The 23568-nt window shown below is 35.2% G+C and overlaps 1 protein-coding gene across 2 annotated transcripts in view; it reads right to left on the reverse strand.

Moving 5' to 3' along the window:
* LOC149551146 (putative cytosolic oligopeptidase A) overlaps positions 1–23568 on the reverse strand; it is a 251797-nt gene that overhangs the window by 15778 nt on the left and 212451 nt on the right. For both annotated transcript variants that reach the window (XR_016352686.1, XM_089786726.1), the window contains one exon: positions 2653–2724. Coding sequence is in view for 1 of the 2 variants with exons in the window: in XM_089786726.1 (XP_089642852.1) it covers positions 2653–2724 (72 nt within the window). In the remaining variant the exon portion in view is untranslated. The remainder of the gene's footprint in view (positions 1–2652; positions 2725–23568) is intronic.

Genomic DNA, 23568 nt, shown 5'->3' on the forward strand with positions numbered 1-23568 from the left:
CAACATGTCCTTCCCAAAAGCAAAATCCATTGGTGTCTTAGGCAAGTATTTGAAGCAAGTCTCAAAAGGAGACCTCTTTGTAGAAGAGTGTGCAACATGGTTATAAGCATGTTACACATAGTGAAGACTTTCATCCCACAACTTAGAATTCTTATTGCAGTAACCTCTGAGTAGATGAACAACTGTCCTATTGACTACCTCTGTCTGTTTGTCGGCCTGTGGATGGAAGGCTGTACTCTTCTTCAGCTTGGTATCCATGAGTTCCTACTAAGATGACCAAGATTGCCCCAAGAATCGAGAATCTCGATCCGATACAATAGAAGTAGGTAACCCAAAATGAACCCATACAAATTGAAAGTACAAATGAGCTGTCAATTCAGTAGTGACCTACTTTTTACAAGGCATTAAAATACACATTTTGCTGAACAGATCAACTACTACATACAAATAATCATGACCCTTCTTAGACATAGGTAAACCCTCCACAAAGTCCATAGATACACTTTCCCATGGACGGGATGGTACACGTAAAGGTATGTACAAACCCAATTCTCTATTACTTTGTTTGCTAGTTGCACACATTACACATCCTTTGATATACCTAGTGACAGTTTCTTGCATACGAGGCCAATAACAATGTTTTTACAATTGAGCCAATGTCTTACTTACAATGAAATGTCCAACAATCAAAGAGGTATGTGCTTCCCAGATTACAAGTGCCTGTTCATCTTTAGTAATGCATAGTTTTCCCAAGCAGTACAAGAAGTTATCCTACACATAGTAATCTTTCTCTTCTACATGTTTACCCTAGATTAAAGCTACATAGATATCCTTAAAGTTCTCATCATTAGCATATTGTTCCTAAAAGCTTTCATGAACCATAGAACTATTTTGAAGGATTATCAAAGCATTCGTAATAGGAGGCCTAGAGAGCATATCTGCTACTTTGTTATGGACACCCTTCTTATATTAATTACCAAATGAAACTGTTGTAGAAAATCCATCCACCTAAAGTGCCTACTTTGTTGCAACTTAGATTGTGAGTGCAAATATTGCAGTGGCTGGTGATCAGTGTGGATTACAGTTTCTTTGCCCATTAAGTAGTGTTTCCATTTCTTAACACTTTGAACTAAAGCATAAAGTTCCTTATCATAAGTGGATAATTACTTATTGCTCCTGAAAAAGTTTCAGAGTGGTAGCAGACTGGTTGACCTCCTTGCATTAATACAACTCCCATGGAAAACCCACTCGCATTTGTCTCGATTTCGAATGGTTGATATAAATCAGGTAGATCTAGAACTGGTGTAGTGCTCAACTTTTCCTTCAAAGCATCGAAAGCCTTCTGTTGCGGACCTCCCCACTGAAAAGTTGCCTTCAATATACAAATATTTAATTTATGGTACTATCATCATATTGATTCTAATAATTGGAACAAGACACAAATGGCAAAATATATCTTTGTTGATTGTACCAATTGAGTTACATACCAATACTAATATTTATCAATATCACTATTGAAATATAGTAGTATATTATCACTGCTTAAGGTTATCTTACATCTTAGTGTCATGAATGTTTGTGAGATCAGCTACACTGTATTTTGCGTGATATCTTCCAATTATCAGGCAATTGCAATTAAAGGATTCAGCCTGGTTTCTATCTGGGCATGGTGATAGTTGCTTGCTTCCTTGATGCTGTGACTGTTTACCCCCAGTCCAAAACTCTTTATAATTGGTGCAGCATGGGACTGCTCATATTCGTTCATCATTGAAATTGACATAAACAAAAATCATTATTGATGGAGTGCTCTTCAATTAAGGCCACCTCCCTACACCCTTGGATTGTATTTCTGTGTCCTGTGTTAAAGAGTTGTAGTACTCAGTGGAACATTGTTTTCTGAGCATTGTCTATGCTCTCCTCATCGGCTATTAGTTGGATGAAAAAGAAAGATTTGAAAAGGAGGGTGGTATTGGTTGCCACATTAATTCATGTGACTTCCCAACAGTTCATCGAGGTACACAATAATTATCTATTGTTTACAGAAAGCTTATTACTTGGTAATCAGAGTTGAATACACCGCATTGGTCATTTTTTTGTGATGATCAGTTTAGTTCTTTAGCCTGCGATACTATTCCTGAGCATTTAATACCTTGCAGCTGTGTTTGACATATTGCACATAAGCGAAAAGTGCAGAGAATAGGTGAGATTTGGGTGTAGAGATATTTCAACAACCTTATCGGTTAAACTTTTAGCAATAAAATTCCATCGCAGGGGCAATGATTTCTATGCATAAGGCCTACCAGAGATTTAAATTTAAAACAAGATATTGGAAAGTTAAAATCAGACACTAGCAAATTCGACATGGAGGACACTTGAGAGCAAGAATCATAGGAATTTTGCAAAATTTGAACTTTCCACAATCCATTTAAGGAGGATTACTTATTGAAGGAAATAGCCCCATTATTATTCATGTCTTTCTCTGTCTAATATATCAAGCAGCCTCAGTTACAGAAATCCTAGAGGAAATTAAATAATCTACAGTAGTGCACAAAAAAGAACTTTTATCTCAAATAATTTTGAACTTTCTCCTTGAAGGAAATGAATTAGGTGCCTAAAAGGCTAAAATGATAGAATCCCAATAATAAAGCTTACCTGCAATGGTGCTTTACCACCTCCAAGAGCAAGAACTGTATCCCTGAACCTTCTGCCTGTTTCCTTAACAGCCTGATACATTAAATAGTAAATTATAAGCTTTGTAAAACTAGTATTTATTTAGTGCAAAAGAAACAAAAAATCAGAAAACTGAGTTTACTCATGGCTAAGCTCAATTAAAATATCTTTCAATACTCATTGTAAGATAGAATTTATCATTAATATGTGCACCTCTGTGCATAAGTTTAGCTGTTCCAAAGAGATGCACCCGTAACTCTTGAGTTGTTCCAGATATTACCTTAGCCGCACCTTATTCTTCAGCATTTCTCTCATGTCCTGAAGATGTTTTAGAATTGCTTTAGCATCCTGGGAAAGTTCCTGTATTGGTGTAGAGTGGATATCCCTTTCCTCATCATTTGTGATATGACAACTGAACATTCATATTCCCGAAATTGTAGTTGTATTTGTACTTCTGCATCTCACTCTATTTTTTATTTCAATTTTTAATGGCCAATATTGAACGTTCATTGTTAAAGTTCAATGGCATGGATGTTACCATATGTTTGTTACTCTCACTAAGTTTTGGAAGGTTTTAGAGTTTGTTCTGATAGTGCAGTCTCTATGGTTTAACATTTTTTTGATATTATAAGTAATTTAAATGTTGTTTTGTTAGTAGCATTTGACCATCCACTCCATTAGGTGGAAATTTTGTAAGTCAATGTGACCACAACTTACAAAACTTTGGATGTTTTGCAACTGACAGTTTTTAGGATCAACTGCAAAACAGTGCTTTAAACCACAAGCTATGAAACAAAGTCTCACCTCCTTCTCGGAAAAGGCTCCGCCTTATTACTGCTACCGGAATCAACAAAACACTTAACTACTATTTAAATTTTACACTAACCTAAATAAGGGCGAGACATTCACCCTATTCTCTTATTTCAGAATAAATGTTACTATTACAATACAATCTTAAGCAATAGTATAATTTACTTAGCAAGTACCTGTTGGAGCAATGATTCCAATAAACGAAAGATTAGATGTAAGAATGACCTTCAGCATACAACATTTTATGTAACTAAGAAACTCATGAAAGCGCAAAGTCTTTCCATGGTCATATGTGCAGCTCAACATCTCCAACACATATTTCAGCCTGCATGTGCAAACTAAGAAAGTCAAAGCAGCATAAAGTCTGCAAGTTACCTTGTTGTTTGTGTGTTGTACATTAGCTTCAAATTTGACTAGCAACTCAAAGTCTGGAAGACCAAATTTGGAGACACACTACAACTCCAAACACAATATGCAGCTCAAGTCTGCAAGATTGTGTTCAAATCTCTTTTAAACAAAGTACCCAAACTCACAATCAACTCAATAAAATGTCTTCACATAACAGTTTGGATTAGCAGAAAGTCTCAAAACAACCTGCCTCTTTCATTGAATGCAATCTGATTCACATTCTAAGCTCAAAGTCTTGATAGGGCTTATACAACTTGGTAGAGTTCAATTTGGCTTGCCAAAAGATGAGAATTACAACGAGGTTCCCTCCTATAATTATAGGTGAGCGGCCGAGAGAAAAAGGTGGGAGAAACCCAACAAACTTTGACTTATTCAAACTACAAGTCCTAATGTACTTGACTTGTAATTTGATTACATGAAATAACTTTACAAGAGAAAATGCCACTTTGAATTACAACTTGTTTCTCAATTACATGTAATTTGTCAATTACAAAATGCATCATGAAATTAAACTAGGCGTCTAACAAGACACAACTCCTACTACATCATCCTTTTTCATTTTTCGCTGCTGTAGAATGCTCTGTAATTAATGTGCTTAGGCATAATGAAAGAGTTATGTCTCGCAATAGGAACCTGCATCCTCCATTGTTCTGCATCATAATGGCTATTATTGGAAAACACCATTCATGACCATTTTGGTCTTGAATGCATTCTATGCTTTCGAACATTCCATTACTTTCCACCTCTTAATCTACCAACACCATGTTGTCATTCAAGCTTTTTATTCTTTTCCAACCTTGAGATCTACTTGCAAAATGAGGCCCATGAGAAATTTTGGTTTTTTTTTCTTGACCTCTGCAGGTGGGTAAAATGCAACTATTTGGTATAACAATGAGGTGCAAGTGAATATATATGCAAGGAGGGGTATCTCTTACTTATGATTGGGATTTTTTAATCCAATTACAAGTCATTTTAGGAAGGTTCATTAATTGCAATCGTGTTTTTAAACTCCACTTGTGTTAAATTTTTGATCAAATTTATAGGAAACAGGAATTACAAAATTTGAATCATTGTTCTCCAGATGTATGGGTAAATTTTATATGACATGTTGTTGTAACTTGGAATAACACATTGATTTATGTGTGTTTCAAGTTACTCTTCCAATGAATATGTATATGATATTACTATTATAAAGAGACATGTCTCTCGTGGAGACATGTCCCTTGTTAATATCTTAACTCACATTAGTTATTGGGGTGTGTGCGTATGTGTATGCATGATGTCCCCCATTTTGAAGTAGAATTCAATAATAAATAAGAGAATTAGTGACATGTAATATAGATTAATCAATACAATCATATTATCTATTAGATATAATTATAATGTGATTAATCAATACTTTCAAAGATTGCAACTGATGGCAGTCTTTATAGAAGGGAATGTATAACCAGTGGTCTACCATACAATAACATACCCTTGTATCCAGATAGTGATTGCAGATCGAACAGGAGGATAAAATGGCTTCATTGCATAGGTGGACAGTCAACTAGTATTTTATGATGTTTAGAAAGTTGTACAAGATGGGAACACATAAAAATAACTCATCATTAATGTCTGGAATTCATGCTCAAACCTGTACCGGGTAAATGAGATAGAACAATATTAATGGAGGGATATTAATAGTGGCAAAATCAGCCCCCCTTACAAGCAGATAATAACAAGATTGAAGAGAGCACATTCAGAGTTTGATATGATCCTTGATAGTCTAGAAATTTAGTGCCTGGTATTTAAATTGCAATATCTACATCTAGTATTCCTTTAAAATCAGGAATATTGGAAAACATATGAGCAGATTTGCAAAGTCAATATTAGAATAAGGAAGTCACTTCATGAAAGCATCTAAGATGGCAGAATGATATCTGACTTAGCAAAACAATTACCGGCATTGACCACAAACTATAGAGAGATTACAATTCGAATAAGAGATAATAATTCATATAAGGAAAGTCCAGTTTTTAACTAAGGTCTTAGTATATATGCATGGTTCACAGTATACTGACATACAACAGTTCCAAGAAGGGAGAATTATACTTGGTACTAATGTTGGAAGCTATTGATAGACCAAATCGGTTCTCCCCATATATTATTTGTTAAATATTAACAATTATATTCATACTGGTCTGAGAAGTGCAGACCGCACCTTTAGCTTCTCCCCTTATACCATATGAAAGCAATATATACACTATTGTTGGCAATAGGATGGGTGGCTATCCTTGGCAGTAAGTATATCTTGTACTAACTATAACTAATTGTTAAATTAGATAGATAGATAGATAGATAAAATTTTAACGTCCACGAGGCTAAAAATAGTCTATGGGACAGCAAGGCAACTCAAACAGACTTAAGTAACAATGTTTGTTGCTTGTGTAGGATGATGATGAGTCCACCCAATTGCTCAATGTACTCTTCATTGAATAGGTTATGCCAAGAACTGTCACATATAGTGTCCGCAAATTTATCTCTACTACTCTTGTAGGCTTCACATTCTAAAATAAAGTGCTGTTCAGTTTCCACTTTCCCAGAATTGCAGAATCTGCAAATTCTCTCTTCCCAAGCCTCCTTTGGCCTCTTCCAACGTCTAGTCTCACAACGAAGTTGGTGAGAGTTGGTTCTCAGCTGAGCAATAAGAATTTTAGCCCTCCAAGAAATGTTGGCTCCTAGGTATGCTTTTTGGAGTTGATCACAAGCGGGGTTGAACTCATTTATATAATATAATTTCTTCCTTCCGATCTCGCTTCCCCAATTTCTCTTGTAGAATTTCTCCATGACAAAGACCTTTATTTCTTTATTATTTGTGGGGCACATATTGAATTGAATATTCCATTTACTCATCCATTTGATGTTTTGTTGCATCCATGTCCTTTTTCGCTGACATAGTGTGTCACTAAAGACCACTTTAGTTAAACATTTTTGTTATCTCCCTTAAGGCGTCGATTTCTGCAAGTAATGTAGGGGCTGACGTAGAGAGGGTCATGTTCCTTTAAGGGACATGCCCTTTGGTCTTGGTATAAGGGGTGGGTGTTATTGTAGTTTGAGGACACACAAAATAACATAAGTCTGCTCCTTCAAGCAATACTGCCTATGCAAATTTATTGCAGAGATAAAACAAAATCAGAACAGCATTTAAATTCTGATAACTCCTACATTCGGAAGAATAAGAAGATCATCTACAGCAATCCTAAGGGTATTATTAAAGTCTAATTTAATAACAGAATTTGCAGAAACTTTACATTATTGATTTAGGGATGAACTGATAATCTAAACATCCTTTCATTATTTAGTCCATAAATAAGAAATTGGAATAATAAGGGTGAAGCAATAAAGAAATTGTTCCAATCTTAAGTGATTAAAAAGAGGGGACACTACAATATATATATCACAAATGATATTTGCTCAATGTATTATCATGACTATAATATATGATAATTTGTGTGTGTGTGTGTGTGTGTGTGTGTGTATCTCATATATACAATATACATACATATATTTATTATCTGTACTTAATAATTTCTTATCAAGAATAGTAATGCTCCATAATAATATAATTATGAAGGATAGATATAAAATGTTTAAGGCCTATAGGACATTCAAACATTTGATTTCATCAATTGGAATCATCCGATCAAAGCTACAATCATTAACACTCCCTCTTAGATAGGGAGGATGATTTCTATCCAAATAAACAACACAATGTACTACTGTTATCTCACATTATCATCAAGAGTATGGTACGCCCAAGAATATCAACCATATGATATTGACCATAGTAATGTATTTTCTTGGTATGTGCACTGACATCACGTCTCATGATGTCTACTAGAGAATATATTTGCTCATGGCATATCAACAAATACTTGGGGATGTGGGTGCTTGGGGCACCGGTATGAGTATTTTTCAAAACTTTATTTTTGAAAAATACTTGGTTATGTCAAACTTTATTTTTTATTATACATGTATAACATCTTCATTAAAAGAATTGATTCCATTTGAAAATGTCATTATAAATGCAACGGTAGTTTTTCATCTCTCCATTACAAGTGAGTTCTAAAATAAAAGTTGTAATGACACAAAATGCCCAATTTCATGAGTTGAGAGGTGTAATGTCCCCATTTTTGCTAGCATTGGAGTTTCAGAGATTAGCCTATTATTGTGATCCCTGTTGGCTAATTATTGTGGATAGAGGATCTTTTGAGGCAATGGCTTGGCTTGGGAGGGTCTTGTCTTCTCCACACTTCAATAAGCTATAGGTTGGTCTTTGTTTGGCTCAGACTGGACTTGTTTGGGCTTAATTTTGGTGTACTTACTATTTGTGGTAAGTTGGGTGTTGATTGAGAGTAACCCTTTCTATTTTTGGAAAGTGCATTTGGTCACATGGAGAAGTAATAGGTATGACTCCTATTTCAAACAACATATTTAAATGATGAGTATTTTGTGAGTTATTATATTTTTAGTGGCCAAATTATTATTAATTATTAAATGGCTTAATATAAAGTTATAATCTAACTTCATAATTTCACTTCAGTTGAGTGTTGAGTTATCATTGGAAAGTGCCATTTATTAATTAGTTAAGCCAAGTCAAGTGACAAAATCTAAAAGAAACTTCTAATTAATGTTGTGTGGTGAAGCTTCTAGAGTGAAGTTACATTTTGGCAACAAAAGGGAATTTGAAGGTTATAAATACAAGCCCATTTATTGAGAAAAGCATGCTTGAATATTTTATATGCTTTTGTTGCCTTTGTGGCTTTTCTGAGTTCTGATACCCTGTGGCCCTTGCTGAAGTATAAGGGTTTCAAAGCCGGGTTGTGCCTTTAATCCACAGCTAAGGTTATTGTGGATTAAAGTTCTGAAATTATTATTAATATCTCTTGTTGTATATGCTGTGGTTGGGAGATACTGAGTTTCCTTCTGAGTTTGTCTTGCAATTCGCTGCTGAAGTAAAGTAAATTGTAATTGCTTCTTGGACTGTGACTTTGCTATTTCTCCTACTATTTTCTATTCTGACTAAGGAGAAAATTAGAGTTGTGCTTTTTGACTGGTTTAAGGGAAATTTGCATGCAAATTGAACAACAACGTTCAAGTCTAGAGAGTTGTTGCTGAAGATCATTACCTGATATTCAAAGGACAAGTAATAATCAAATTCTAGAAGCTGCATTACTATTCAAAGAGGTGAATCTGGGCAATTTTCTCATTGCCATCTGCATATGTATATTGGGGCTGAACTTCATTATCACAAGTCTGCTACTGAATTGTGTGACTAGTATGTGCTAGAGTTGTAACTAATGTGGGAGACAGGTGTGGCATTACTTGAGATCTGCAAATCATTATAGAACCCTGCATTCACTTCCAGATCGCCCCTTGGGTATTGAAAGACTGTTCACACACAGCCAACAGCTATAAGTATGTTTGCCAAGTGTTTGGTTAAATGCCAAATCTCTGATTAATGAAGAAAATTGATGTGGTTTAAGTATTAACCAAGTCGGGGTTTTTACAAGAGGCCTTGGTGGATGTTTGATTCCATATTGTAGGTTTTCAAACAAAGAACGATGACTTGTAGTCAGGCTTTCAAACCCCACTTGTTGGTAGCTTAGTTCTTCATTATCTCTTAGAATATAGCTCAAGATTAAGCCTATAACAACTCAATATAATTGGGATTCAAATATCAAGAAACATAGGACAAAAATCAAACCATAAACAAACAATCCAACCAAGAAAAATCAAACAAAGACTAGACATTCCAAAAAATCAAGCACTTGCAATCAAGAAAAAAAGCCTGATTTTGCAAGTAAAACAAAGAAAAACTCAATGAAAATCTCCAAAAATGACACTTGTAGGATGAGAAACTTAGGCGAATCCAAGGTATAGCCAATTGCCATCGAAAAACACCTTTAGAATGGCTAGCATAGAGAAGATTAAGCTACAACTGTATGATTTTTTGTTGTAGTATTTCCTATATTTTATAAATACAAAATAAAGTCAATAATTGGCTATGACTAGGGAACTAACTTCAGTCATTGGAACAAGAAGGTAGTAGAATCTAAAATCTCCAAGTGCTTTAGTATCATCCAATGGGCTACCAAGTCAAGCATTAAAGACACTTAACAACAAAAAGGATGTCGTGACTGATGCTAAACAAACCTAGTCAAAACAAATCCCAAATTGTACAAGTGCAATTACTAAACACAAAAACCTAACCTAAACAAAAACTAGCAAAACTTTGAAACCCTTCAAATGAAGCCATTGATGGCCTCAGCAAAAAAGTTGCCTTTATTCAACAACTTATAGTACCTTGAATATTCATAGACAACTTTGTGATGGAGTATGAACAATGGTACCAAATTATGATGTAGCACTCTTTCAAAAAGATGAACAAATTCGTCTTCCTCTTCAAATGACACAAATGTACTATTTCCATCCTCAACTCAACATGCTTCTTTGATTTCTTCTTCAAAAGTATCTGGATGCTTAGGTATAATTGAAACTGATCAACATAACTATAATTGAAACTGTTAACTTTTTGTTGGGCGCCAACCAAGCAAGATGTCTTATGGTACATCACCTTGGTTGACTAAAGACTGGATTCTTGCTAATTGCTACAACTTAAACAATTGGTTCATCAAACATGTTAACCTCAAGCTGATTGTGAATTTTTTTCTCATGATTAAGATGAAGATCCGACTCGACTGTATAACTTAGTACGTTGTTCACAAACTCCAAACTTGGAAGTCTTTATTGTTTATGAGAAGTTTCTTTTCAAGCTCTAGGACAGGACATCCATGTAAAGTATATTCAAGTACATGACCTCAAGATGCAAATGCATGATTTTCAACTTCATTAGGATTTGTCTGCATGTTCATTCTAATGACATGATTATCTTGAACACTGAAAGACATTTTCCTTCTTCAACTTTTTATCACTGGCTTTCAAAGATTGCGTGAACAAGATATGGAGTCGCCAACTAAAGTTGCTTCCTTTTCCTAGAAGAGAATCATAAGATCACTAGTTTGAGATTTAGGATGCTTTGTTACTATCTTTATTGACAGTGCTTCAATAACATGCTTCTTTGATGAGGAAACTAACTTTTGTTGATTCCAACCGACAAAACCATGACCAACATTTGGGAGATGCCTACTTTATACATGCTTGTGAGAAAGGAAGAACAAACTTTGAGCTCTTTGCATTTTGAGGAAAAGCAACTCATTTGCTAACATTTGTACTGTAGATCCATCATTGTGATGAAAGGAATCTGAAGGAAAGGAACAACATTCTTCAAGCCCACTTGGTTCTATTCTTATTTGCCTGACAAGGATGAGATCATTCTTGATTTAAGATGTGAAATTCTATGCACTACAAGTAAACGAGGTCGCTCTTTTTAATAGAAAATTAACTTTGGGAATTTGAGCATTTCAAAGAACCACTTCAATTTGTAGTTGTGGGCTAAGGAAAAACTGGAATTTTTCATGTCAACCTATCAAAATGAGCAATTAATTCATGCATAGGCATGAGATTCTTTCTTCACCTGGGTGAGTTGGGCCCACAAAGTATAAGCATCTTTAGGAGGCTAGAACCTTTCTTCAAACTTGGCTATGAGAGTAGTCTAGTTTGTAATAGCTTGTGGTACAAGGTGGTACAACTAGACAACAACCACACCATGGAAAGTTTCCACAAACAACCTCACAGTTACATCCTCATGTTCAACAACATAAACACCACATGCAATGTAAAAAATGACAATATGATCATCAAGATGTTGTCTATTGCCAAAGAAGAATATTCTTTTGTAAGATATGAGGAAGAGCATTTATAGGTAGAGCTAGATCCAGTAGACCAAAAGAACTTCCCTAAGGACCTTGGAAAACCATTTACATGTCTATGGTGAGAGCATCAAAAACTTCAAGAAATAAAACTACAATGAATAGGACACATGTATACTTCAAGCAAAAGCGTGAGGTTTTCAAATATATATTGTTCCCCAAGAGAGCCAACAAAAACCGTTGAGTTAAATTTTGGAAGTTATTGCAACTAGAACTCACAAAACTAATGATGTTGTGCAAGCAATAGTCATAGTCTCTCCTACTTCTCAAAAGGAAAGGCTCCCCAATCTTATTGTTGTTGGAGTTAACAAAACACTTAACTACTAAATTTAATTTATGCAAAGTATCTCTAGGAGCAATAATTTTGATAAACCAAATATTAGATGTAAGAAATACTTTTAGCTTACCAACAACTCATGTAACCAAGAAACTCATGAAATTGTAAAGTCTTTCCATGGCTCTTAAGATTTTGAGAACAAGAATGAAACACATGTCCAACTCAGAGGCTCCAGCATGTATTTCACCTTGCATGCAAAAACTAAGAAAGTAAATCCAATGTCCCCATTATTGCTAGCATCAGAGTTTGAGAGATTAGCCTATTATTGTAATCCTTGTAGGCTAATTATTGTGGATAGAGGGTCTTATGAGGTAGAGGGTTGGTTATGGGAGGGGATTATCTTCTTCATAATTCAAAATGTTCCATTTTTGGTCTTTGTTTGGCTCAAATTGATCATTATTTGGGCTTAGTATCATGTACTTACTGTTTATGGCAAGTCTGGTGATGATTGAGAGGGACCTTTTCTATTTTTGGAGAGTGCATTTGGTCAGGAGGGGAACTAGTAGGTGCTCCTCCCATTTCAGGCAATATGTTTAAAGGCTAAGTATTTTGGGAATTATTATTATTTTAATGGCTAAATTAATATTAAATCATGAAATGGCTTATTAAAAAGTTATAATTTAAGTTTATAATTTCAGTTAAGGGTTGAGTTATCATTGGAAGGGGCTATTTATTTAAATAATTTATGGAAGCCTATGCCAAAGTATTAATTAAAATGTACAAGGAGTAATTATACTTAAAATTCAAATATACAAACAAATAGCTATAAGTGAAAAGTGTATGGAATAAGCTATTAGCCATTTGTGTGTTGAAGAAAATCCTGAACTTAATTGTTATAAAGCTCTTAAGATCATGGATCTTCTGCAATGTTTACATTTCTATATATGATTCTACTTGGGCAAATTGCTAGTAGAGTTGACTTATAGATTTCGGTGTGTCTTCTAATCTGGAATCTAGCCCTCCCTTATACCTAAATCAAGGGACATGTTCATTGAATGGACATGCCCCTCTCTAGGTTGGCCTATTTAACAACATAATTGTTTCCTCAAGATTGGTGCCCATTCCAAGAATTACTAATGGTTAGTAACTAACTAACCACATTAGTAAACAAGAAGGCAAATAAAAGCCACAAGGAAAATGCCGATTTCTCTAGAGGGTACAATATGTTCTAGTGACCAATACTTAGGGGAACTCATGCATCTAGATCTAACTGATTTGAAAATCAGAACACTTGTCTTGTCAAAGTTACAAGGAATTAACACTCCCTCTTAACTTGATAAGATAAGTGATAGAGACATATCTAGCAACATCAATAGAGATGACTAAGCATAGATATAGACTCTATACCTTTCTGAATTTCAAGCATGATGTATCATTATACAAATGATACCTAAAAACACATCATATTACAGATCTTGTAATATAAGTTATCACCAGAGCTTGTGATCAAATCACTAAGCATCGTTCATAATACAAACTATCAAATCACCTAGGCTTGTAACACAGGGTGTTTGACAAGGCTTGTGATATGAAGTATTACCTGAACTTGTGATAACAGTATTGCATAGAATGCAATACTCAAGATAAAGACTAGAGAATAATTAAATTCTCCCTTTACTCGAGTTGTGACATTTGGAGTTTTAGAAATGTCACTGTCACAACATGATCTTGATTTTGTCCAAGATCTAGATTCTACCAGCAATCCATTACTAGAATGCCTTACACAGGATAAAATCCGGAGAATAATTAAATTCTTCCTTTATCCAAGTTGTGACTCATAGGCACTGACAAGTTCATATCACAACATGATCTTGAATTAAGATCTATCAATAAAATGGATAAAATCCGGAGAATAATTAAATTTTTCCTTTATCCAAGTTGTCATTCATAGACATAGAAATGCCTCCATCACAACATGATCTTCATTTCATCCAAATTTGCCACTAGTTCTCTACTGGTCAGAACATTATCTCACAGAGCATCATCTCTTATAATGTCTTTATACAAGTGTTCATTATTTCAGAGATCATCACCTCTTAAATAACAAACACAAATGGTGAAGCCCCATAACAATCAATATCCTGACAATAATATAAATTATCAAAAAAACAATTCAATCATACCTGGATCTTTTCTGAGATGATCACTCTTAGAGAGGGTTGATAAGAATACCTACTTTCTAATTTCCAGTACTTAAGGATAAAGTCTAGAGAATAATTAAATTCTCTCTTTATCCAAATTGTGACTCATAGAAATCGAAATGTCTCGTTCACAACAGAATCTGGAATCTATTCAAGATTTGCCAGTAGTCCTCTACCAATTTGAAACACCATAAGCTCATTTGCTATCACTGCAAATTCACGTTGGAGGATTGTTTTCTAGTACTGCAAAATGATGCTGCAAGACTATTTGCTAAGAAATGCTTCCACACCATGATGTTTATAAAGGTAGGCCCATCAGATGGTTGCTCACTTTAGATTTTCTAGACTCCTACTGGATATCAAATCTTACGAGCTCCTTATTCAAGGTTGCCTTGATGAGATGTCAGACTCCCTCTGAATCCAAAATTCTTTCTTACAAGAACATTCTTCAAGAAAAAAAATCAAGGCATATACTCTTCTTATAAAAAATACAAATGAAAGATATTATAGACATAAGGTAAAAGAAGAGCTCAAGTACAATAGATACATATCTTTCCATCATAACCTTGATGGAAGCTTTTGTATTTTATGAGTATACACCATCTTGACATGGTACACTCAATTTGAGTTTGTATATCCTAGATCCTGCGGAGTCAACTTGATCTTCTAGGTACTCTTCTTATAAGATGATACTTATGATTCTCTGCTACAAATTCTTTATTACTCAGGAATCAATAAAGCATGGTCTACTCCCTCTGAGTCAAGATTCACCATTACAGATCATTTAGCTTCTCCTTTTGTTAGGAAGGCATCCCATGCTAATGATCTTAGTGTCATAGCATGATGTCACTTTATTCCCTCCTTTCTAAGAGAACCAATACTAATAATCTGAATAGTCATAAGGTTATATAGAATGCATGTTTTCTAAGTCCATAATCATTAACACTCCCTCTTGGATTTGAAGAAAGATCAGAAATGCCTTGAGTAAAATGTTTTGATATCGCATATGATATCATGAGTATTGGCCTCCTAGAATATCAACGATATTCACCAAATACTCTTTGAGTAATGGCCTTCTAGAATGGTAGATAGTCACCAAATATTACAATGAATTTTGTGCTTGACTATAGTCTCCAGCAGCCTACTGTATCCTCCTTTAATATTCTCGACCTGACAAAGCCTTCCCAAATGTATCTCCCATCTAGAGGTCACAACCTTCATTTCTGGCCAATACCATAGAATTTGCACATGAGTGTGCAGTCATAAGTCTATATGTAGATCACCATTGCAACATCTTGCATCTCATAACACTAATGCCTATTGTTTGAAGGCCAACTGTCGATAGTATCTGATATTCTAATTTGTATAGACAATTCTGATCATAATAACATAGTATTTATTAAACATTTGATATCTAATTCTGCCTACAAATCTGTGTTATCTCTGTGATTTTCTTGGTGCATTCAGAACTGCCTCTTGAATAATAGTTTGCATTCTCTCCTTTGTAGTTCTGATATTTGGTTCTGCAAAGGATTGTGCAAATATATCTAATTTGATGAGCACCATACGCAACCAACTATTTTGATTGCATGCAGCTATCCTTGTAGATTGCTTCAAATTCCTATTAGGTCATATTGTTTAACATGAAACCTTATAAAACTCTCTAACAATGATAGGCTTGATACTCCTTGCCTATCTTACCACCCTTTTATTATTCAGAGGTTGCGATGTAAGTATGATAACTTAGGCATCCAAAAACGTGGTCACATCCCACTCTAATCCCTTCTATCGTGTGCGCTCGAGAAAGTCACCTGACATTTGTAATGTTCCTACTCCCAACTTATTTCTAGGGTAAGTCTGCCAATGTCAATGTGGAGATTTTCCGGTTGTGTTTAGGCAGTAACTTAATCCATTATCAATTGCTTCCTTATTCCTTGAACGGCAAAGAATATTCAAACACATGTTCATTCCAACATGACTTGAATAAATATAGGCTTGTCTCTTTCCTATGTGGCAGAATTCTTTCCTTTTAATCTTCGCACTCTTCTCCCTATTATTTAGGCTATACAATATATAGGCATGTCACCTTCTTTATTACCTCTTTTGTTTGTGGAGTCAGATGGCTACTCAATCTACATCATACCAGTCACGGGTATTTGTCAAATTAACCGTTATGTATTTTATTGACTCTTTGCACTTTATCATCGATCCTTCCTTTGGTAATATCACCTTCGATAAAACATTAGGCACATCAAACCTGTCATTATCGCTGATCTTTGACTCATTATCATGCATCATTTTTGTTATTGAGCACACAAGAATATAGCTTCTTTGAAACAATGATCATTGAGACCAATTATCACTGAGTATATGCCATTGAGTAAGGACTCAGGATAATATAAATTTATGATTGCAGAAAATGCTTTCAATGCCACAAATTATTCATTTTATACGAACTCCTTTGTCTTTCTTTTAATTATCGTTGTAGGTAGAATGCCAAATGAGTAGTCGTCAATTTAATATGCTGGTTGACTGTATATATGGTAACCATATTTGTTTTATTAAACTAGCAGAGCAAATACCCTGCCGCTAATATGTTTGTCCATTGTAGATTTCTGAGGGATTCTTCCTTACATTTAAGACATCACATAGATTTATTTTAATTCCATAAGAGCTTTTGTGTAGTCTTTTACACATCACGACATGATATGTCACTCTACATAGATGAGCTTTTGTATTGGTCGATTCTTGTCTACCATCGCTGCATCATTCCACTTATTTTCATCATATTACACTTCTACCCTTTGTCGATAATTTAAATTACTAATTTTGAATGCCTCTATAATGTAAATTTTTCATTTGATTCTTATGCATACCATTATCATTGAGTGACATCATACTTGCTGATGGGATGCTCTGTTATGGAGATATCATAGTTGATAGTGAATAAAGAACCAGCATCGCATGATGGGTAGTTTTGGGGTTTGAATCATACTGCAATATATCTTGGAGTCCGAGCAGCTACACCATCTAATAGTGTGATGGTATTATTGAATTTTCTTTTTAGCGAAAACAAATACTTTCAATTTCCTTGCAGACAATAAGTAGTGCTGTCAATTTCCTTGTAGACAATACGATAGTCCATATCCGTTATTTGCAGATTGTTTGCTCAACTCTCTCTCCAAATCCATGGTAGTCTAAGGGCATTAAACCTTTTCTTTCTTACATTTGTGACTAGGCTCTGATATCATGTTAAGGTCATGGATCTTATGCAAATGTTTACATTTCTATATATGATTCTATTTGGGCAGATTGCTAGAAGAGCAGACTTACAAATTTCGGTGTGTCTTCTAATCTGCAATCTAGCCCTCCCTTATACCTAAATCAAGGGGCATGTTCATTGAATGGACATGTCCCTCTCTAGGTTGGCCTATTTAACAACATAATTGTTTCCTCAAGATTGGTGCCCATTCCAAGAATTACTAATGGTTAGTAACTAACTAACCACATTCGTAAATAAGAAGGCAAATAAAAGCCACAAGGAAAATGCCGAATTGTCTAGAGGGGACAATATGTTCTAGTGACCAATATTTAGGGGAACTCATGCATCCAGATCAGACTGATCTGAAAATCAGAACACATGTCTTGTCAAAGTTACAAGGAATAACAAAAGCAAGCCTTTAAATTTGATTTATTCATCCTATTTGCGTATATATTTGTGATTTTGGAGTTCTTCAAGGGTTTGTGAAATCTGTTACTGAAAAGAATTGTGATGTCTCTTCAGATCTTGCACTTTGAGTTGGTGAGCAATACCAATGAATTGTGTTGTCATTACTGCTGCATTTTGGACTGAGATTTGTGGTAAGTCCAGAATTTTTTATCATTAAGAGGCTAATTGGACTGAGATAATGGCAGCCACATGGGGTTATAATTCTCTCGCATAGGCGGTGTGCAAATTTCTAGCAGGGATACAACTCATTCATAAAGGCTGCATCACTTTTAGAGGCTCAAATCTGATTCTATTTGGCCCATGCTTCATACCATCAATCATGACATGCATTGGTTTGCATATGGGGTTTCTGCAGATAAGCTGAGACTTCAACACCATTTGCATCATCCAGGTCTTTTATCTCTATGTGTGTGTGTATCTAAGATGCATGGGTGCACATACGCACACCCCTGGTATGCTTACCCATGTACTCAAGTACTGGGTACTCAATGGAGAGCATCATAGCTAAGGCCCTTGATTAAGATTTCTGATTTACTTTTTCAGATTTTTTATTGTGTATCAGTCTCTTGTTTATCAAGCTTAGTTCAATACGTAATCAGTTTAAAGTAAGTTTTATCACAGTTCACGTCAGAAGTTTATCATTTGCAAAATGTAATTGTTATATGATTTATGATCCATTTTTTCATGTTGAAAATATGCTTTTTCTGTTATGAATCTAAACATTTATCATATAAAATTATTATAAACATATAGAAAATCTGAAACTGAAAACAATACATTACATTTGCCAACTTTATTACTATTCTTGTTTTGAAAAACCATTGTCATGACTCATTATTTCAGATTTTCTATAAAATATAAATTATAATTAAAAAAATGTTACCCAAGTACCCCCATCCCCTATTTTGAAAAATAGTCGTACTTGTACCCATACTGGTACCCTAAGTACCCAAATACCCTCATCCCTGAGCAACCTTGATACACACACACACACACACACATTTGTGAAAATAACTATATGTTACATCTTAGTACTAGCATTGTGATTAATGCATTCATTTAATGGACTTCTAAGTTTCATGCCTCATGTTGTTGTAATGCTCAAAATGATAAGTATATAGCTTGCATGCGAAGCATTTGTGAAAATGATGATTGTAGTTGCACATCTTACAAGTAGAATTTCTTATATATGCATTTGAAAAGACTAAAAGAAGTTGCATTTGCACCTAGATTCTCACTAAATCAATGTAGTGTTAATTTGCGCATAATGTAAAACCAATTCTAGCAAGCAAATACAATCTCAAAATTAAAGGCAGCAAGATATAGGTTTCTTGCCATCCTGCAGTGGAGGCCTTTGCATTAGAGGTGTCGTACACATTATGCGCAAGACAAGCATGGGTAAGAATAGGTCAACGAAATCCATACAGGGTCTTACACCCAAGCTTCAACATGGTATATAGGCCTATAGTGATTTTTGTCAGATTTATAATAAAAAGATATCAGGGCTGCTACAACAGCAACAGATTTCGGATCCCTCGTTTATGAAAAAAGGAAAAAGAGGCTCTAATAATTTCAATCATGAAAAATAATCACTAGAAGAGAGGGTAGCTATGGGTGTTGAGTGTTCGGTTAGTGTGGCAGCCACTAGTTTGCTTTAGCCACGGGATGGGAAAGGTCTTTTCCAGAGGCATGAGGTTATCACCGATTTGTTCGAGGAAAGCTGCATCGAGTCCCAACATTTACATGAGACAGGAGCTCCTAATCTAGGGAGAGCTGATGACATGATAGCCACCATTGATTGTAGCGTCACATCAATTGGTAGCAATTAAGTTATTAATGATATAGGGTCTGATTTTAATGACAAAGTCCTATGTTTGAGCCTATTGAGGGCGTTGATGACAAGGCAAGCATGCAGTATGTTGTGGATATCACTATGAGAATTGCATGGAAAATGCGAGTTTTTCCACTTTTGGTTTCTATGATAGCAATGAGTCATATTTACAACAACATGAGATATTAGAGAGTGTACAAATATAGGATGTTGGTACTCCTAATTTGGGTAATACTGATGTTATCTATAAAGATGACTAATGCTTCGGTGAGTTTGATTTGTCATATCAGACTTTAGTAAATAATTTAGAAATTCCATTGGTCGATGATAGGTTGCAAGATTGTGACTCACCAAGGCTTGTAGTTACATGTGGAGTGGAAGCATGTGAGAAGATTGATATAGCAACAACTTTTACTTATTCAAATGAATCATTCATCAAGGTAGCCAACAACGGTACCTCGGTTGTTTATGTGTGTGAGGATGATAGCACACATGATGTTATGTCTCATGAGGTGAGTGATGCAGATACAACTTCCTATTACAGTGCAATTTATGGATCAAAGAGTGGGGTTGCACTTATTATGATGCCTTGTTTGGAAAAGAAGAGGAGTAGTTAAGCTCACTCACAAGCTTGAGGCAACTTCAGACATATTTAGAGTACCTAGTTGACTCTTCAGAAGTCGTACCGTCAGTTGGATGTGGTTATCATAGACTTGAGTACAGTGCTCACCAACTGCAGATTTAGTACAGACTCCCATAGTGGCAGTCAGTGATGACCATAATCAACAAATTGTGGTGACATGTATGTTGATGGTGTGGCTATATCCATCTAGTAGAGGTAGTTGGGATTAGTGCAGTGGTTGAGTGCATTGGAGAGCCACTTGTTGCACTACATTCTCCTCAGGTTTGTCCATTGAAATGTAATGTAGGGAAAATTTTTGAGAGCCACTGTGATGCAGAGGTGGATTTGGTTGTGAGTTGTGTGACATTTGATGACAACACTCCCTCTTCTTCACTAGAAAAATGTCAATTATCATCTAGTTTGGAGGTTGACTCGTGTTGATTTGTTTCCCTCTCCTAGAAGAAAATCAACTGCTTCATCTCATGCAGTTAATGGCATTAGATAGTTGGTTGTGTCGCAGATTCAAAGGGATCAATTGTGGATTGTAGGGGAACAATTTGATTCTACCACATATAATTCCTATTGCACAAATATGTTTATTAAGTACCTGCTTGAGAGCCCAGAGTTTAAGGAGGGACCCTTTAAAGTCACTGAGGCTATTCTCATTGGAGATTCTCGTGGCATTTGGCATTTGGCATTTAGTGGTAGAAATTGTAGAAGCTTTACCATTAGTGTTTCCTCACAGGGATTTTGTGGTTGGATTTGTAAAGAGGGTTACTAGAGAGCCTGGTCGATCAACTATTCAGTTCTAAGATTGGAGCTATATTCTGATACTTGAGGTGTTAGTGATAAGCCACTTACAGTGATCAAGGATTTTTACTGAAACTACACAGTTAGGAGAGCTCATTATTTGTCTTTTGATCCACATGTTGAGGATTTGGTTATGCATCAATGTGGATTGGTTCCAAGTTTATACCATCCTCTATAGATTGGGTTACACCATCTTTTGTAGATGGGATCAGCAACTGCAAGTTGGATTACTTGCAGTGCCAACACATCCGAGACAGTTTGACAGAGTTTCGAGATGGTGGTTGTATTACTAGCTTTTATTTTTATTGCTATCTTTGCAGTGTAGTTGGATGTGGGTGTCAGTTATATTAGTACTTTGGTGTTCATAGAGTTGGAGCTACAATTGGGTTGAGATCCGATGAGTTGTTTACTCCATTAGAGCCTACAGTTAGTTTCCCGATGATTTTGTTATTGATGTTAGTTACTTGGGTGCTGATGATAAGGGAGTTAGATGGGCACAATAGTGAGATTGCATAGTTTTACCCTTGGGATCCAAGTAGATTTTGATGTTTTTTTTTTTGCTCCGTGATTGCTTAGGGACAAGCAACCTTGTGGAGGGTGGACTATAATGTCTCCATTTTTCCTAGCATCAGAGTTCGAGGAATTAGCCTATTATTATGGTGCTCGTAGGCGAATTATTGTGAATAGAGGGTCTTCTAAAGTAGAGACTCCTTCATGGGAGGGTCTTGCCTTCTTCACAATTCAGAATGTTCTAGTTTGGTTTTCGTTTGGGTTCATATTGGACATTGTTAGGGCTTAATTTCATGTACTTACCATTATTGGCAAGTCAATTGATGTTGAGAGGGAACCTTTCTATTTTTAGAAAGTGCGTTTGGTAACATTGGGAAATAATAGGTGACTCTTGTTTTAGATGATTGTTAAAAGGATAAGTATTTTGGGAGTTATTATTATCTCAGTGGTCAAATTATTATTAAATCATTACATGACTTATTATAAAGTAATAATTTAACTTTATAATTTACTTATATTGATGGTTGAATCATCACTAGGAGGGGCCATTTACTTAATTAATTCATGGAAACCTATGCCAAGATATTAATTAAAAAGTACATGGAGTATTCATATTTCAAATTCAAATATGCAACCATAAAGAAAAGTTTGCATTTAAGTGGAAAGTGTCCGGAATAAGCTATTAGCCATTGGTATGTTGAAGATTTTTGCCTTAATTGTTATAAAGGCAAGCCTCTAGATTTGATTTATTCATCCTATTTACTTATATATTTGTGAGTCTGGAGTTTTTCAAGGGTTTGTGAAATCTGTTACTGAAAAGAACTGTGAATTCTCTTCAAGTCTTGCACTTTGAGATGGTGATTAATACCAATGAATTATGTAGTCAGTACTGCTGCATTTTGGACTGAGATATGTGAAACAGTTCATCCTGAAGGCTAAGTGATTTTTCTGATATTGGTTGAGTGCTAGGACGTCCAGAATGATTAATCATTAAAAGGCTAATTGGAAAGAGATAATGGCCGCCACATGAGTTTATAATTGTCTCAGATACGTAGCATGGGAATTTCTAGGAAGGCTGCAGCTCATCCTGACACGCTGTGTGCATTATTAGGGGCTCAAATCTGGTTCTATTTGGCCCATGATTCATACCAGCTATCATTGGTTTGCATTTAGATTTGTTGTAGATCAGCCTTAGGATTTCAACACCATTTTCATCATCCAGACTCTTTAATATATATATATATATATACACTATATGTTGCATCTTGATCCTGACATTGTCATTATTGCATTCATTTAGTGGAGTTATGAGTTTCATGCCCCATGTTGTTGTAATGCTTAAAATGATACATATATAGCTTTCATGCTAAGTGTTTGTGAAAATGATAGTTGGCTGTAGGTTCACATTTAACATGTAAAATTTCTTATATCTGCATTTGAAAAGACCAAAAGTAGTTGCATTTGCTCCTAGATTTTCACTGTCATTGTAGTGTTAATTTGCAAACATTTAAACATCATTTAAAACCATTTCAAGCGAGAAAACACAATCTAAAAGTAAAGGACAGTGGAATAGAGGCTGACAAAATGTCAAACAACCAGAATTGTAGTTAGAACTGGTTGGGGTTCTTCAAGTGAAAGTAGCAAAAAGTCTGAAAGTTACCTCCTTGTCAGTGCTTTCTACAATAGCTTCAAGTTTGACAAGCAACTTAAAGTTTGCAAGGCCAAATTTGGAAACAAACTATAACTTCAGACGCAATATGCAGCTAAATGTCTGCAAGATTGAGTTCAAATCCCTTTCAAACAAACCACCCAAGCTCACAATCAACTC

Source organism: Cupressus sempervirens, chromosome 6 (genome assembly GCF_028749045.1).
Source record: "Cupressus sempervirens isolate cs-2001-9-10 chromosome 6, ASM2874904v1, whole genome shotgun sequence".
Taxonomy (NCBI): domain Eukaryota; kingdom Viridiplantae; phylum Streptophyta; class Pinopsida; order Cupressales; family Cupressaceae; genus Cupressus; species Cupressus sempervirens.